Raw genomic sequence first — 15737 nt, forward strand, 5'->3', positions numbered from 1 at the left:
ATGAAAAATGTACTCTGTATCTATGTACTGACACACTGCATGCTTTTTAAGGTTAATGCAAATGGAGCATCCCCTTCTATAACTGTGTGCATATTAAAATGGAGACTGTATCCCTAGGGTGGTATTTCCCAGGCTTCCCCTCTGTCATCATGCCAGGCAGAAAAGCACAGGAGAAATTTGCATGATTATGCGCATTATTTTTTAGCAGTTGCCTTCAGAACAACTTTGATTAATCAATGTTATGTTAAGCCACACTTACAATAATAAAGGATTCCTTCACATTTGGCAGATGGGGAAAATTCCATTTTCACTCTACACTGCTCGATGAAAATGTTCCTTTTCTAATGATTTTGATGAAAATGTGCAACATTTAAATTCAAAATTTCAGTACATTAAACAATGGCTTTGATGGATAGCTCCTGTAATGTACAAAACTAGATATGTTCTAATATGCTGTCATTTTTGGAAACTTAAGCACACACCCTGTTAACCTCTGTTCAGTTCTTCACCCCTTAGTGCTCTTTCATGGGGATCAATAGTAAATAAATCCTTTAAACTCAATAAATGCCTGGCTGTGATCTTTCACTGGCCTGTGAACATTAAAACAAAAATAAAATAAAATTGTTTTTCTTAACTAATTCATTTATAACACGTTGTGCTTAGTCAATAGAGACCCTCACTTGACTATTGGGCACATTCCATAAACTGACAAAGGCAATGTTCAGTTGCATAGATTGTTACAAGGGGATGCTTGGCATAATGTCGCACTTGGTTGTGTTTCTTTTTTTTCTTGTGCAAGCTATCAAAAGACTACACTCATTATATTGCCAGGACATTAACTGTGTACATTAACCCTTCATTCTAAAAGGCAATGTTGGACTACATTAAAGGCTGAGCAGCTCACGCCATTTGCTTTATTTTGCAGCATTATTCAACCTCATACCTGTGGGTCTTCGTGTTGTTGCAATCCAAGGAGTGAAAACAGGGTTGTATATAGCATTGAATGGAGAAGGGTACCTCTACACATCAGTGAGTACAGTATTTCCTAAGTAATGCAAAAATGCAACTCAAGCATATACTTTAAATGAAGTTCTATTGTCGTTCGATGCAACTTTTATTTATTCGCTGCAATAGTGTAATGGCATAGGTTATGATACACACAGTTTTGATGTGTCCTTAGCATTTCCTCAATAAGGGACAAAAAGCCCACAATAGGGATAGTCCCATATTTTCCAGGGACAGTCCCTATTTTGAACTCTCTGTCCCCTTGGAATGTCAAAAGCTTTTACAAATCATCAAACAGAATTGCAATATTCCTAACATTGGTGAGCAATTTGTAATGTCTTTCCTTAGGAAGTGGCAAATGTAAATCAAGAAGTACAATATACAGTATACGATCATGCCTGATTTTTTTTTTTTTTAGAGTATGTCTTGTAAGGGTTTATAAAGGTTGGTGAAGAGTGTAAAGAAACAGGCACAAGCTGTCGTGTTTTCACACTTTGGACTGTCCATGCCGTATATGGGTAGATGTGTGGAGCACAAGGACCTTTACTTTGCAGATGAATACATCATTGCTTGCATTAGGCAGAACTGTATTCATGAAGGGAGGGCTGTGGAAGACACACGGGCTTCCCCAATCCTAGTCCCTAACTGCCAAGGCTAAGGGACAGAATTTGCACCCATTAGTGATGTTGCATTTGTATCTGGGGCAAATTGAAATGACTACCATTGTTTTAAAATCTGCCAGTTATGCCTAATCAATATACCTGGTATGTAATTAGTATCTATACATGTTATTAATTAATGTTGATTTAATTAATGTTGATTTTGATTAATAGGTAATTAGAATATATCCCTCTGTTTCAGTACTGGCCCACTTAAATGTAGTAAAGAAGGTGAATTGTATGGATAAGCAGACTTAGAGATCTGTCTAAAGGACAAGTGTGGAGGTCACTGTTGCAAACTACTAGCAAGAACAATAAGAATGACAGCATTGACTACATTTTATCAAATGGCTGAAAGGTGTAAATGATGATGACAATTTGAGATACATGGCTACATTTATGCATCAGAGGCTAGTTAATTTCAATGAATTCATCACACTGTAATGATGATGGGATAAATGTGTTACTCTACAATATTCTTATATATACTTGTTTTAAACAAAATATTGGCAACTTAATATATCAGCTGATATTATTATTATTAAAATAGCTGTTTTTGCTTAAAAAATGTGCCACTAAAGAATATTATCCATTCATACTATCACTGAAGTCTGCACTACTATTTTCTAATTTATTTGGCACTAGGTAAGCAATAAAAAAATACAAATATGTTTTGCAATTAAAAAGTAAAAAAAAAATATCCACCATTGTGGCATGATTGTGTTTTTGATTTTGTCCATTGCAAGAATCTTTATCTTAACTGGGAAATGACCAGCTAGCTAATAAATACCCTGCCCTAAAATTAGCTTTGGTCTTATTTTATATAGTACTGAACCTCGTCCATTTTTGCTGGGGATGAGTGGCACCATCCTAGACTAGTAAACAAGCGCTTTATAAACCATGTGCCTTCCTGTTGCTATTGTACACAGTTTACAAGTTGAACAGAAAGAACATTGAAAAAATGGCCTCTTTGAATTATCTTGTCTGGGTCAATATAAAGTGACACCATGAAGGCTTTACATTGAACAGTGAATCGTTTATTTCAAGGCTTCTATTTTTTATCTTTGCCTTTCTCAAAATTACCTACTGCAATTGAGGATATAACTCATCTAGTGGCCTGAAGTAAAGTAGAATATTTGTCCTTTGATATGACAATCTTGCTGAGGTTATGTTCTGAGAAACGGATGATCATTGTCAATAGAAAAATGAAAATGTGGAATAAAGTGTCTCTTTGAGATACCTTAAGAGAGAGCCTTGATAAGAATGACTTATGGGTTATGGCTGTCATAAGGAAATGGTTTCACAATCCATGTTTACACAAAAAAGCACCGCAGCTCAGGTATTGCTTTTCCTCCAATTCGCGCCTGCTGAAAACAAAACTCTTTGTTACAATGATCAAAAATTAATAAAGAATCTAAGTGTAACTTTCTACCATTATACCTTATGCATTTGTATCTACTCTTGGTATGATAAGTCCAGGCTGTAGTCATTTTGTCAGCATGAGAAATGCCAAGCTTTGCTCCAAAATCCTAATACTGTATACAATTTCTTGTTAAATTACTATGTATAAAGGTGACCAGACACAGACCACTATTGACTTTTATAATAGTTACTCTTAACTGAATCACCAGCTTGTTAGTCTATGCATGGGATAAAACAATGGTGCCCATACACAGATCCCGATATGACTTGGCCTGGGGTTCAAATGATCAGATCCGTCATGTAGGCGGCTGTATTGGGCAAAGATCTCCTAATTTTGCTGCATTGCTAAACAAGCAGATCAGCTTAACTAAAAGGGGAATTATTTAACATTCTATATTCCAGTGAAAGTGGCTTGACACTAGAGTTGCTGTTGTACCAGTGGTAGATCTATTAAAAACTCTTAACATGCAGGCCCCTCTTTTCTTAAGGTGTTTGCTAGTATTTGTATGTAATGCATTGTATGGATAGATTTTATGTCTAAACCCTTAAACTATACACCAAACTGACATGCAATCCGTTTCTCAGCTGTTTTTGTACTTAATCCTCCTCATCCTTCAGCAGCCAGAGGTGGTAGGATTGCAGGGAGTGCATCAGTTTACAAGAGCAATATTGTTACACAAAACAAAAATAACTGCAAACATTTTCTGTCTGTAGCTACAGCAGGATTCTGATTCCTTGGTGTTCAGTAGGAAACATCTGGGTGCATCATTTATTCCTTTAGTACCCAACAATAGCTCTTTATGTAAAAGGTTACAGGTTTATGAGACTAGGGTGTTCAAATGGCTTGCAGATATTTTCTAGAAATCACCTAGAAGAAATATGTATTCTGTGCACTCCATAAACTGCCATTGCCAAAGATACTGAAAACAAATAAGAAAATAGGTCTAGTCTTTTGTATGCTATTTAATTGTAGCTATGACAATAACTGTGTTTTTTTTCTTAATGCAGAGATAGCACTCTATTTCAGTATTTCTGGAATTATTAAAGGAAAAATGTCAATGTCTGTTATCTCAATATGAATTTATGATATCTACACTCTCCAGTAACTCTCAGTGGGAAAAAGCTGCAGCACAGAGGGGTCTCTTTTGACATTTAAAATGCGTCACAGTGCTGATTGCTACTTTTTCTATAAGCCCACATAATTGACTTGTCTGGGAAGCACAACTTGCAGCCACAGGGAAGGATCTAGCACTGTAGATAACAAGGCTCAGAAGCAGAAGGAGACGACGGGAATCGTTATTATTCAGGCAGTTTTCTAATACACATTGCAATCAAAGTCAAATGAAAAACAAAGCCGGCTTCCCCTTAGATTTACTCTTTAAATTCCTGCTAGACCATGTGTGAGGAATGTCCACCTGACACTGGCAGCAAGTCAGCTAAGAAATACATCCTTTGCGCACTATGAAATATTAATTTATGGAGGAAAATATCGTCTCAGCTCTTTTATAGATGATCTATTTTAAATATGGAAGTAGAGGCAGCCTACCGTCTAGTTTTAGAAATCTACTATGTTATTAGTTAAATAAATAAATACATGTTTTTCAAAAACAAAGAGTATTTTCTTGGAGAAAAAAAAATTAAATCTACACAGTTGTCCACATATGTGTACTGACGTTACTATGCAAGATAAACCATCAGTCATCTGAGAACTGGTGGAACAGGTAAAGAGTTTGCAAGCCAAGCAGATGTTTTAGCACAGATATTTAACTCTTTACCTCGCAGCCATTTCTGCCACAGTGAGTAAATGGAATGCAGAAACATAGATTCTACAGTGTGAGCAATTTGTTCACACCACTTTCCAACAATGTAGAATCAATGTGCTTGATAGGGAAAGGTAAACCGAACTCTAAACAATAATATTTTGCACAATAAGAAAATTAATTTTAAGCAACTTTCAGGAAGTAATTGTCATTTTTTATTAATGTAGAATTAATTGTAATTCTAACTTCACGTCTCACAATGTTTTGCATGTTCTGTGATTAAAAAACCTGTAAATAAGCATGCAAGGTGTTTTGTAAATTAGCTTCTGGCCTTCAGGAGAACTGACTTGCTGACTTTGGTTTCAAAAGTCAATAGAAGCAGCATAGGAAGCAAGATAGAAGAAAAGGGACAAACACTGCTTTAATTACCTATAAAATGTATAACTACATATAACTGATATATTTTAATTAAAGAGTAACTATAGCAATAATAAAAAATGAATATAAGCCTCATCCCAAGAATGAATTAACATACTGAAACAATACATTTTCTAAATATAATCAATTAGAAATTCTGTACAGTTTCTGAAATAATCAAGTGTCTCTTCACTGTCTCACAGTCAGTATCTATGTCTCTTTGTTAGCTCTTCTTGCAGGAGTCAGATTTGATTGACAGATCTAATATATGTTTTAGGGGGAGGGGCTTACTTTTCTAGCCAGAAGAAAGGCGTTTGAAGCTTGATCAGTTAGGGGCAGATTTATCAAGGGTCGAATTTCAAAGTAATGGTCGTTTTTTTGAGCTCCCATAACTTCGAAATTCGGATAAAAAAAGACCAACCGAAATGTATTAAAAAAAAAATCTATTTTTTTTTTGCGGGTGAATAGGCTGTATTTGATTGTTCGAATCAAAGTAAGATTGAATTTGATTCGAAGTATTTTAAAAAAAACTTTGATTTTCCAAAGTCCACCAATTGACTCCAAATAGGTTCTAGGAGGTCCCCCATGGGCTAAAACAGCAAACAGGTTTTAGATGGCGGATGGTTGAAGTCGAAGTTACAAAGAGACAGTACAGTATATTCGGATTTTCGATTTTTTTTTTTTTCAATTCAAATCAAATTTGGACTATTCCCTAGTCGAAGTACACAAAAATAACCCCTTAATGTTGCATGGGATTGTTCTCTACCCTGTCACTGGAGATTTATTGGATAATGGTCATATACAGCACTATGTACACATGTATATGACATGTATATATTAAATTAATAGAGCTTGAGCTGCGTATACTTTTTGCCTATTGTTTTAATCACAAAAATGTTTTTGAGAGCCAACCAAGGCCAATACAGGAGCTGAAGCATCTTCATTTATGGTCCTTGCAAGGTAGATAATTGATTCCAAGCGCACAGATCATCCCCTTGCATAACGGACTCCTTTTAATTACACAGGCATAAAAACAAGAGAGAGTTGTGGGTTGTATACTGGTAATCGAATTATCTACTTCCAAAAACCAATGTTGCCACAAAAATACGCAACATATTGATTCATTGATTCACTTTAGTGGATTTTTGTTTATGAATGGCCTTGAAAATATCGTAATTGTGGTGTATGACAATTTCATGATATTGTATGTAAAATGCACAATATATTCATGATAACTTACTGGCCTTGTTTTTCAGGACGTTACATGCTGTCCAAAATGACTCATTTAAAATACATTTTAGGCCACACCACTGATCCACTGTGGTTATGCCCTTTGATCCCAATTACCCATCAATTAACCTCAAACCCACCCAATTTTTAGTGGTCTTGACCCTTAACAATAAATTGTCCCACACCAAGAACAAAGCTATGATATATATATATATATATATATATATATATATATATATATATATATATATATATATATATATACTCTATACTTGCTTGTAACTTGCTTGTAACTTCAGAACTATTTCAGACCCAGAAAAAATGAAGAGAAACATTTATTTGTTAGATCAGATTTTTTTCTGCCCGCTTTCTGTTGATGAGGCCTGCCATACCTAAGATTGTATCTGTGTAGTCATCTATAACTCATGAATCTTATAAGTCAAACAACTATAAAAAAAAAAGATAGGTAAATTACATCTGGAATAGTTCACAGTCTAATTTCTGGAGCTCAAGGCACAGCATGGTAAAGTGATTTCCCAAGGTCACAGATTTCTATCTATCTACCTCAGGCTGATTATTCAACTGCAAAGTTATAAATAGAGGGTAAACAAATCAGACAGTTTCCAAAGAACTCTGAAAGACTCCCGTTGTTTCAAAGAAGAGACAGAGATTGAACCAGTACAGCAGAGATGTTTAGGTACAAGATCATTTACATATAATTAATCCTGACAGGTTTAGAAATCCACGAATAAAAAAGGGAAAACAATTTATCAGGCTAACCAGAAAACCCCTCTGCTACTCAGCTCATGATCCCATTATCAGAAAGCATATCAACACTCACTGGATGGAAGAGATTCCTTGGCACAATTTGTGTTTTCGTCTGTTTTTGTTTTCATTTTATTGTAGTTAAATGATTGGCAGTAAATGAGGTGTCATCATTAGAATACATATCAGCTCCTCCTGAGTCTAATGTAATGATTGTACTAAAATATATTGATAAGACCACAAAAATACATACATGGCTACCCAATCTAAATCAAATATTACTGGCATAAATGGAAATAGCAATGGGATTTTAATTTATACTTTAAATTATATGTGATATATTTTGCACTGAACTCCTCTGCACTGCCCATAACAGGGGATTTAATCAGTTGTAGTTCTAAGAAATACAGGTCCAAACTGATCAAGTATCATTCACACTATCATAACATAAGTATAACCATATCTAATTTAAAAGGGGCTGGGTTGTGGGGAATCTATAATCTATGGCTAGGATGAATGTTGGTAGTTATTCGGATACATTTTGATAAATATTCCAAGTGTAACCAGTACAGAAAACCTAGTTAACTAATGAATGATAATTACACTCGGATAATTATCAGCTGACCTGGAAGTATACGAAGGCTTCATCTGTTAGTTTGACTTCAGGGGCATGTGCATCTGTATGGTAAAGTTGTACATCTTTAGAATATTTGTCCCTTAGGGTAAGCAATATTTCACTAATTGTATACAGACTATCTATCTATCTATCTATCTATCTATCTATCTATCTATCTATCTATCTATCTATCTATCTATCTATCTATCTATCTATCTATCTATCTATCTATCTATCTATCTATCTATCTAATCTATCCATATATATAGCTATCTATCATTTATTGTATGTTAATCCATGGAAGGTTCACACAAAGAAGGACTGCCTGTAGCAATTTTTATACAATGAGTGGATACTCCCTTAGGGGGCTGATTTAGTAACTGTGAACAATGAGCTTTCACCATTTTTTTTTCATGATTGCCTGTTTTAGGCAGTTGTTTTTGTGAGCTAGACAAACAAATGTTGTGGCTCATAGAGGTTATGTACAGCCCACAAGCTCACCAGAAAGCATGCAGTTCCAAACCCCTCAGTGTAATCCAAGAGCAAAATTATTGCTGAGGCTCACTGTATTTTACATCAGCTTGTGGTCTATTCTGTTGCATTGACTTTCAAGTAGCCCAGCCTTAATAGATGTTTATCATAGTCATTATCTAACATCTGACCTGTTTATATCTGTCAATAAATGCCACTGGTGTGAAGTGGACCACAATTATTGTTTTTAACAGCAAACATGCAGGACATGTAATTTTCTCAGGCTGTATAAAGTAATATTCTACTTTCTCTTAAGCAAAAAAAATGTAAAGAAGTAAAAGTGGTAAAACTACACAGAGAAACAGTTTAAAACTCCTTGGGCAGCATTTACAGTTTAAGGGGCAGATGTAAGAAGGGTCGAATATCGAGGGTTAATTAACCCTCGATATTCGACTAGGAATTAAAATCGTTCGACTTCGAATATCGAAGTCGAACGATTTAGCGCAAATCCTGCGATCGAACGATCGAAGGATTATTCGTTCGATCGAACGATTAAATCCTTCGAATCGAACGATTCGAAGGATTTTAATACAACGATCGAAGGAATATCCTTCGATCAAAAAATCACAGGCAAGCATATGGGGACCTTCCCCATAGGCTAACATTGACTTCGGTAGCTTTTAGCTGCCGAAGTAGGGGGTCGAAGTTTTTCTTAAAGAGACAGTACTTCGACTATCGAATGGTCGAATAGTCGAACGATTTTTAGTTCGAATCGTTCGATTCGAAGTCGAAGTAGTAGTCGAAGGTCGAAGTAGCCCATTCGATGGTCGAAGTAGCCCAAAAAACACTTCGAAATTCGAAGTTTTTTTAATTCGAATCCTTCACTCGAGCTTTGTAAATCTGCCCCTAACATGTGAAGAACAATAAAAAAAAACTTTATAAAAAAAGGTTAGTACTGTATATCAAACCCTGTGTGTTTTGAAGAAGCTTCTATGGAAGCAAGTTCTGCCATTTCTGTTCAAAGATAATAGCGAAAGGTCCTCAGTAGTTGACATCAATAAAAAAGCAGTCACAAAAGGATGGGGAAAAAGGGAAAAGACCAAAGAAGCTTGCTTCTATAATATGGGGTGCCGTTTGTCCCAAATACATTCTGTATACAAAACTATCCCTAATACACAGAATGAATGTCTCTCGTGTTATATAAGTATTTGTGACCATACACAGAGAAAAAAAATATACAAAAGACTTATTTCTATTAAAGAATAAAAACAAAATCTGGTTAGTGCACAAAAGGATGTCATTATATCACAAACTCCATTCTGTACAGTTTAACAAGCAATCTGTCTCACAAATGTATAACCTCCATGTAAGGGACGCACTTATGTGCAAAGTTACTTACAGAATGAATTATGTAAAAACAAAGTTGGACATAATATATAATAGTGTAACTAACTAGTGCTTGTCAAGCTAGATTTGACTGACAAAATAGATATCTGTGACAGAAAGCAAGATTTTATAGTACAGGATTCATTCTTTCCACAAAATGACAGTTTTGTTTCACAAAACAGATAAAATAACCATTCTGTGAAGCAACCAATAAGAACAAAGCGTATTGCCATATACAAACAAGATGAGAAGTGGCCAGCTCTGCTCCACATGGCTAAGGCAAAATATCTGACCTGCTATAGAGGGCGCCCTCTAATGTCCCCTGTGCTGCATAGTAATAAACATGAACAAACATTTCCTAAAAGAGCTGCTGTTAAACACTACAGGTTCATGAATGGAAGTTTTTACAAATGGCTGAGAAATATAATTCTGCACTTATAATAATTGTAGAGAAAGAAAAGTATGCAAAACTTATATAAATATGATCATTTTAGGTGATATGGCTATTCTTATTGTAGCAACCTGCTTGTGTGACCATTTTGGTTAAGGGCATTCCTGCTGTTTTGCCATTATCTTATGACTCACTCCTGTTCCTCTTCCTGTCTAAGCTGAGAGCAATAATGGGACAGGCCACACCCACCTGCCATATTGTATTAAATGTACCAGAAATTACTGTGCTTGTCTGGCTGCTTATAAGTTATAAGTTTTGTATATGATAGTTAGACTCCAATGTCTCCTCCTAGCTGTAATCTTGCACCAATTAGCTTGTAGTAGTCTCTTAGTAATGTGCTTAGCTATAGTTCAACTACTACATAATAGCTTTAGCCAGAGACTTGGGACTGATAGGGTTGCCACCTTTTTGTAATTTAGTTACCGGTTGGTGGGGGGGTGGGAAGAAAAAGGGTCTTACAGGGGATTGGGGGCGGGCCGAGAGGGTCTTTATAAGGGTATTACAAATGTACCGGCAGCTACATTGCCAGTAAATTTGTAATACTGGCCCTGGCCTTGGCTGGTGTTATACCGGCTAGGCTGGTAAAATACCGGCCAGGTGGTAACCCTAGGGACTGATAGAGTTGCCACCCGGCTGGTATTTTACCGGCCTAGCCGGTAAAACACCTGCCAAGGCCAGGGCCGGTATTGCAAATTTACCAGCAATGCAATTGCCGGTAATTTGAAATACCCTTTAAAAAAAGCCCCTGGCCTGCCCCAATTCGAAAATAACTTACCTTTTTTCCAGCACTGTGCGATGTTGCTCCGCCCCTTTTGTGGCACACCACATAGCTCCGCCCCTTTCAGCGGCACCCTGCGTAGCTCCGCCCCCTTTAGAGTCACGGACCGCACCCTTTTGGTGCCCCCCACTGGCCGGTAATTTTTTTTAATAAAGGTGGCAACCCTAGGGACTGATCATGTCACACATTGTGTATAGTATGATGTGTAGGTTATATGAGCAGCCACTCCTGAGTACTGTGTGTAAACAAAAGGCTTCAGGACTTCAACTCCTTTCGTGAATTCGGGTCTTTTCGCCGCTTCGGGACTTCAGCTTCGTCTTTTCGGCACTTCCGCATTCTGTAATATGTGAAATGGCCGCACGGCTCGGGCGCTCATAAAGGGGACCGGCTCTTTTAAAAATGCAGCACTTCTGTGCCCCCCTTCAGGCCCGGAACACTTGTCCCCCCCCTGCTGGCGGCCCTGGACATGCATGTGACATGGGCACAGTTGTGCTCTCTGCTCTAGTGTTGTGCCCCCCTCGACCTACTCTGATGTGAAAGGGTTAGAGGATTAGAGTCTTTTGTTATAAATAAATATAAAGCATTGAATAGCTTGTTGCTTCTATATAACTAGATTATGATCCCCTAAAATTGCCCCTGCCTAAATGACCCCCTTTTGTTTACACACAGTACTCAGGAGTGGCTGCTCATATAACCTACACATCATACTATAGAGAATGCGTGGTCATACCTCACAACATTTTGGAAGTAAAATTTTTTGTCATGTAGCGTGGCAATTTTTTTGACCACACCCATTTTTGTGGCCACACGCCGTAATTACCATGTTCATTTTACAAAATTTGTCAGGTTATAAAAGTTTGAAAATATTTCTCCTTATCTAAACTGTTAAAATTACTTATTTTCTTATTTTAAAATTGTTACAAAGTATCTTAGTTGCACCTGTTAGCTGTACTGGCCTCTCTGCCAAAAGCCAATTAAGTTAGAAATTTTGGACACAATAAAGATCTTTACACTTTGAATTGGTGCCTGCTCCTTTTTACATTTCGGTTCGTCCGCCCCCTATGCTGAGTGCTCAGGGCAGTGCACCTGGGCCACTTCCCTTACGTGGTGAGTAATTAGTTTACCACATTGAAGTACCCATACTACAGATGACTTCTTGTAAGTTAGAAATTTTGTTTCTTTTTCTTGCTGTTCAGTGCAGAGAAAAGAGGGACTGTCCCTCCAAAAAAGGGACAGTTGGGAGGTATGTCATACCTCCCAACATTTTGGAAATAAAAAGAGAGACAAAATTTTTTTTTTTTGCATGTAGTGCAGCAATTTTTTGACCACACCCATTTTGTGGCCGCACCCCCTAATTACCATGTTCACTTTACAAAGTTTAGCAGGTTATAAAAAATTTAAAATATTTCTCATTATCTAAACTGTTAAATGTACTTATTTTCTTATCTCAAAATTGTTATAAAGCATCTTAGTTGCCCCTGTTAGCTGTACTGGCCTCTCTGCCAAAAGCCAATTAAGTTCAAAACTTTGTTTCTTTTTCTGGCTGTTCAGTGCAGAGAAAAGAGGGACTTTCTGGTACAAATGAGGGACCTCAGGTTGAGTTGTCAAAAGAGGGACTGTCCCTCTGAAAAAGGGACAGTTGGGAGGTATGTGTGCACATGATCAGTCCCAAGTCTCTGGCTAAATCTATTATGTAGTAGTTGAACTATAGCTAAGCACATTATTAAGAGACTACTATAAGCCAATTGGTGCAAGATTACAGCTAGGAGGAGACATTGGAGTCTAACTATCATATACAAAACTTTCTCTGAGAATCAGGCAAAGCAGCCAGACAAGCACAGTAACTTCTGGTACATTTAATAGAAGATGGCAGGTGGGTGTGGCCTGTCCCATTATTGCTCTTAGCTTAGACAGGAAGAGGAACAGGAGTGAGTCATAAGATCATGGCAAAACAGCAGGAATGCCCTTAACCAAAATGGTCACACAAGCAGGTTACTACAATAAGAATAGCCATATTACCTAAAATGATCATATTTATGTTTTGCATACTTTTCTTTCTCTACAATCATTATAAGTGCAGCATTATATTTCTCGGCCATTTGTAAAAACTTCCATTCATGAACCTGTAGTGTTTAACAGCAGCTCTTTTAGGAAATGTTTGTTCATGTTTATTACTATGCAGCACAGGGGACATTAGAGGGCGCCCTCTATAGCAGGTCAGATACTTTGCCTTAGCCATGTGGAGTAGAGCTGGCCACTTCTCATCTTGTTTGTATATGGCAATAAGCTTTGTTCTTATTGGTTCAGGAATGTGACTGTCAGTGTTGCTTCACAGAATGGTTATTTTATCTGTTTTGTGAAACAAAACTGTCATTTTGTGGAAAGAATGAATCCTGTACTATAAAATCTTGCTTTCTGTCACAGATATCTATTTTGTCAGTCAAATCTAGCTTGACAAGCACTAGTTAGTTACACTATTATATATTATGTCCAACTTTGTTTTTACATAATTCATTCTGTAAGTAACTTTGCACATAAGTGCGTCCCTTACATGGAGGTTATACATTTGTGAGACAGATTGCTTGTTAAACTGTACAGAATGGAGTTTGTGATATAATGACATCCTTTTGTGCACTAACCAGATTTTGTTTTTATTCTTTAATAGAAATAAGTCTTTTGTATATTTTTTTTCTCTGTGTATGGTCACAAATACTTATATAACACGAGAGACATTCATTCTGTGTATTAGGGATAGTTTTGTATACAGAATGTATTTGGGACAAACGGCACCCCATACTATAACTCTTTATGCCAAACAGAAGTGAATGAAAAAATGCAGCAAAGGTGACCGCTCACTCTAGTAATTACTGGGACAGTGTAACAGGAAAGCCATATTCCAGTACATAGATGAGATGCAGAAGGAGAACAAAGACTGATCATTTCACACACTTAACCCCTTTACAGCCACAACCATAAATAATAATGAATAAACAGTTAAGAACAGCCTGTATTTTATATAGATGCCACGCCCTACTCATATTAATATAGCTGCTGTTACAGGTGGTTTCATAAAAATTCTATGGGTGCCGCATGTAGGTGAAAGCATTTTTCTGCTGGTGGAAATAAGCCAGGAGGGAATCTGCCTAGTGTGACATTACCTTTATTCTTTCAATAGCTCTGTGTCTTATTCTGCATTTTATGCTAAGAAATAGCTAAGAAATACAATACCATTCCTTAAAAATCATATCAAATGGAACAATACAAAGAGAAGATTTTCATGAAATGATGAGTTCATATTTGGTTCCCAAAGCATTTATATTTAATAGGTTCTTTGGAAACGTTGTAGCCCTGTGGTAAGATAAAATGCAGCTTTTTCAATCTCCAAACAAAAAGTGACAATACAATTCACTGTATGCCTCCACACATATTTATAAATGCCCTGCACCAATGATGTTGACACTCCAGCTAGTACTGTACAATTCCAACTTCCATCATGTGCAACAAAAAACCTAGCTGAATATTACTTGTACAGCTTATGATAGGCAGCAATTACACATTTTATGATACTATTAAAGGCTTATAACAGACACCTAGGGGCCGATTCACTAACTTCGAGTGAAGGATTCGAAGGTAAAAAACTTCGAATTTCGAAGGTTTTTTTGGGCTACTTCGACCATTGAATGGGCTACTTCGACTACGACTTCGAATCGAAGGATTCGAACTTAAAATCGTTCGACTATTCGACCATTCGATAGTCGAAGTACTGTCTCTTTAAAAAAAAACTTTGACCCCCTAGTTCGCCATCTAAAAGCTACCAAAGTCAATGTTAGCCTATGGGGAAGGTCCCCATAGGCTTGGCTAACTTTTTCTGATCGAAGGATATTCCTTCGATCGTTGGATTAAAATCCTTCGAATCGTTCGCTTCAAAGGATTTTATCGTTCGATCGAAGGAATTATCCTTCGATCGTTCGATCAAACTATCTGCGCTAAACCCTTCGACTTCGATATTCGAAGTCGAAGGATTTTAATTCCTAGTCGGATATCGAGGGTTAATTAACCCTCGATATTCGACCCTTATTGAGTCGGCCCCCTAGAATTTGGCCTTTTTTATTGGAATCTTGTAACACAACCAGACATTCAGTCACAAGGCATCATTGTCCGGTTGTGCATCTGTCAGATAGCAGAGGATAGAATTTTGGCATAGATACAAGCAAGTGGTTCCACCAGTCAAGAATGAATCAAATATTGGCCAACCATTACCGTGGTTGCCTACATTTTTTTAATTCTTCTAAATTAACGCTCCAAAACTTGTAAAAAAAAAACTGAGTTTGGTGCTGAGAATGCATTTGACAAAAAATCAATTCACAGAAGCTACAGAGATGTCAATGAACTCCCTGTCATTAGGGTGATAATGTAAACTCCTGGGTTATATGTAAATCTTCTTCACTTTTAAAGTCTCAGAAAGGTGCAGAATGGTTATCATCCAAATGATATGCAGCTAGTTGGCCTCTCTGTAGTACGGAGTAACTTTTTCAAAGAGCTTCTAACCTCTGTAGTAAATAACATAATTGTACTGTCTTTCATAAAGTATTTACATTGTTTTATATGTATATAAATATATATATATATATATATATATATATATATATATATATATATATATATATATATATATATATATATATATATCCAAAGTGCAGTGAACAATAAATATACATGCAAAAATGCACACAGAATTATTTTTGTATTCTTGGTCTATCAGTACAATACATACCAA

At 36.6% G+C, this 15737-nt stretch overlaps 1 protein-coding gene across 3 annotated transcripts in view; it reads left to right on the forward strand.

Moving 5' to 3' along the window:
• LOC101027273 (fibroblast growth factor 14) overlaps positions 1 to 15737 on the forward strand; it is a 334346-nt gene that overhangs the window by 235048 nt on the left and 83561 nt on the right. For all 3 annotated transcript variants that reach the window (XM_018249859.2, XM_041584258.1, XM_018249860.2), the window contains exon 3: positions 926 to 1029. In XM_018249859.2, the coding sequence (XP_018105348.1) occupies positions 926 to 1029 (104 nt within the window). The remainder of the gene's footprint in view (positions 1 to 925; positions 1030 to 15737) is intronic.

This window comes from Xenopus laevis, chromosome 2S (genome assembly GCF_017654675.1).
Source record: "Xenopus laevis strain J_2021 chromosome 2S, Xenopus_laevis_v10.1, whole genome shotgun sequence".
In the NCBI taxonomy this organism is placed as follows: Eukaryota; Metazoa; Chordata; class Amphibia; order Anura; family Pipidae; genus Xenopus; species Xenopus laevis.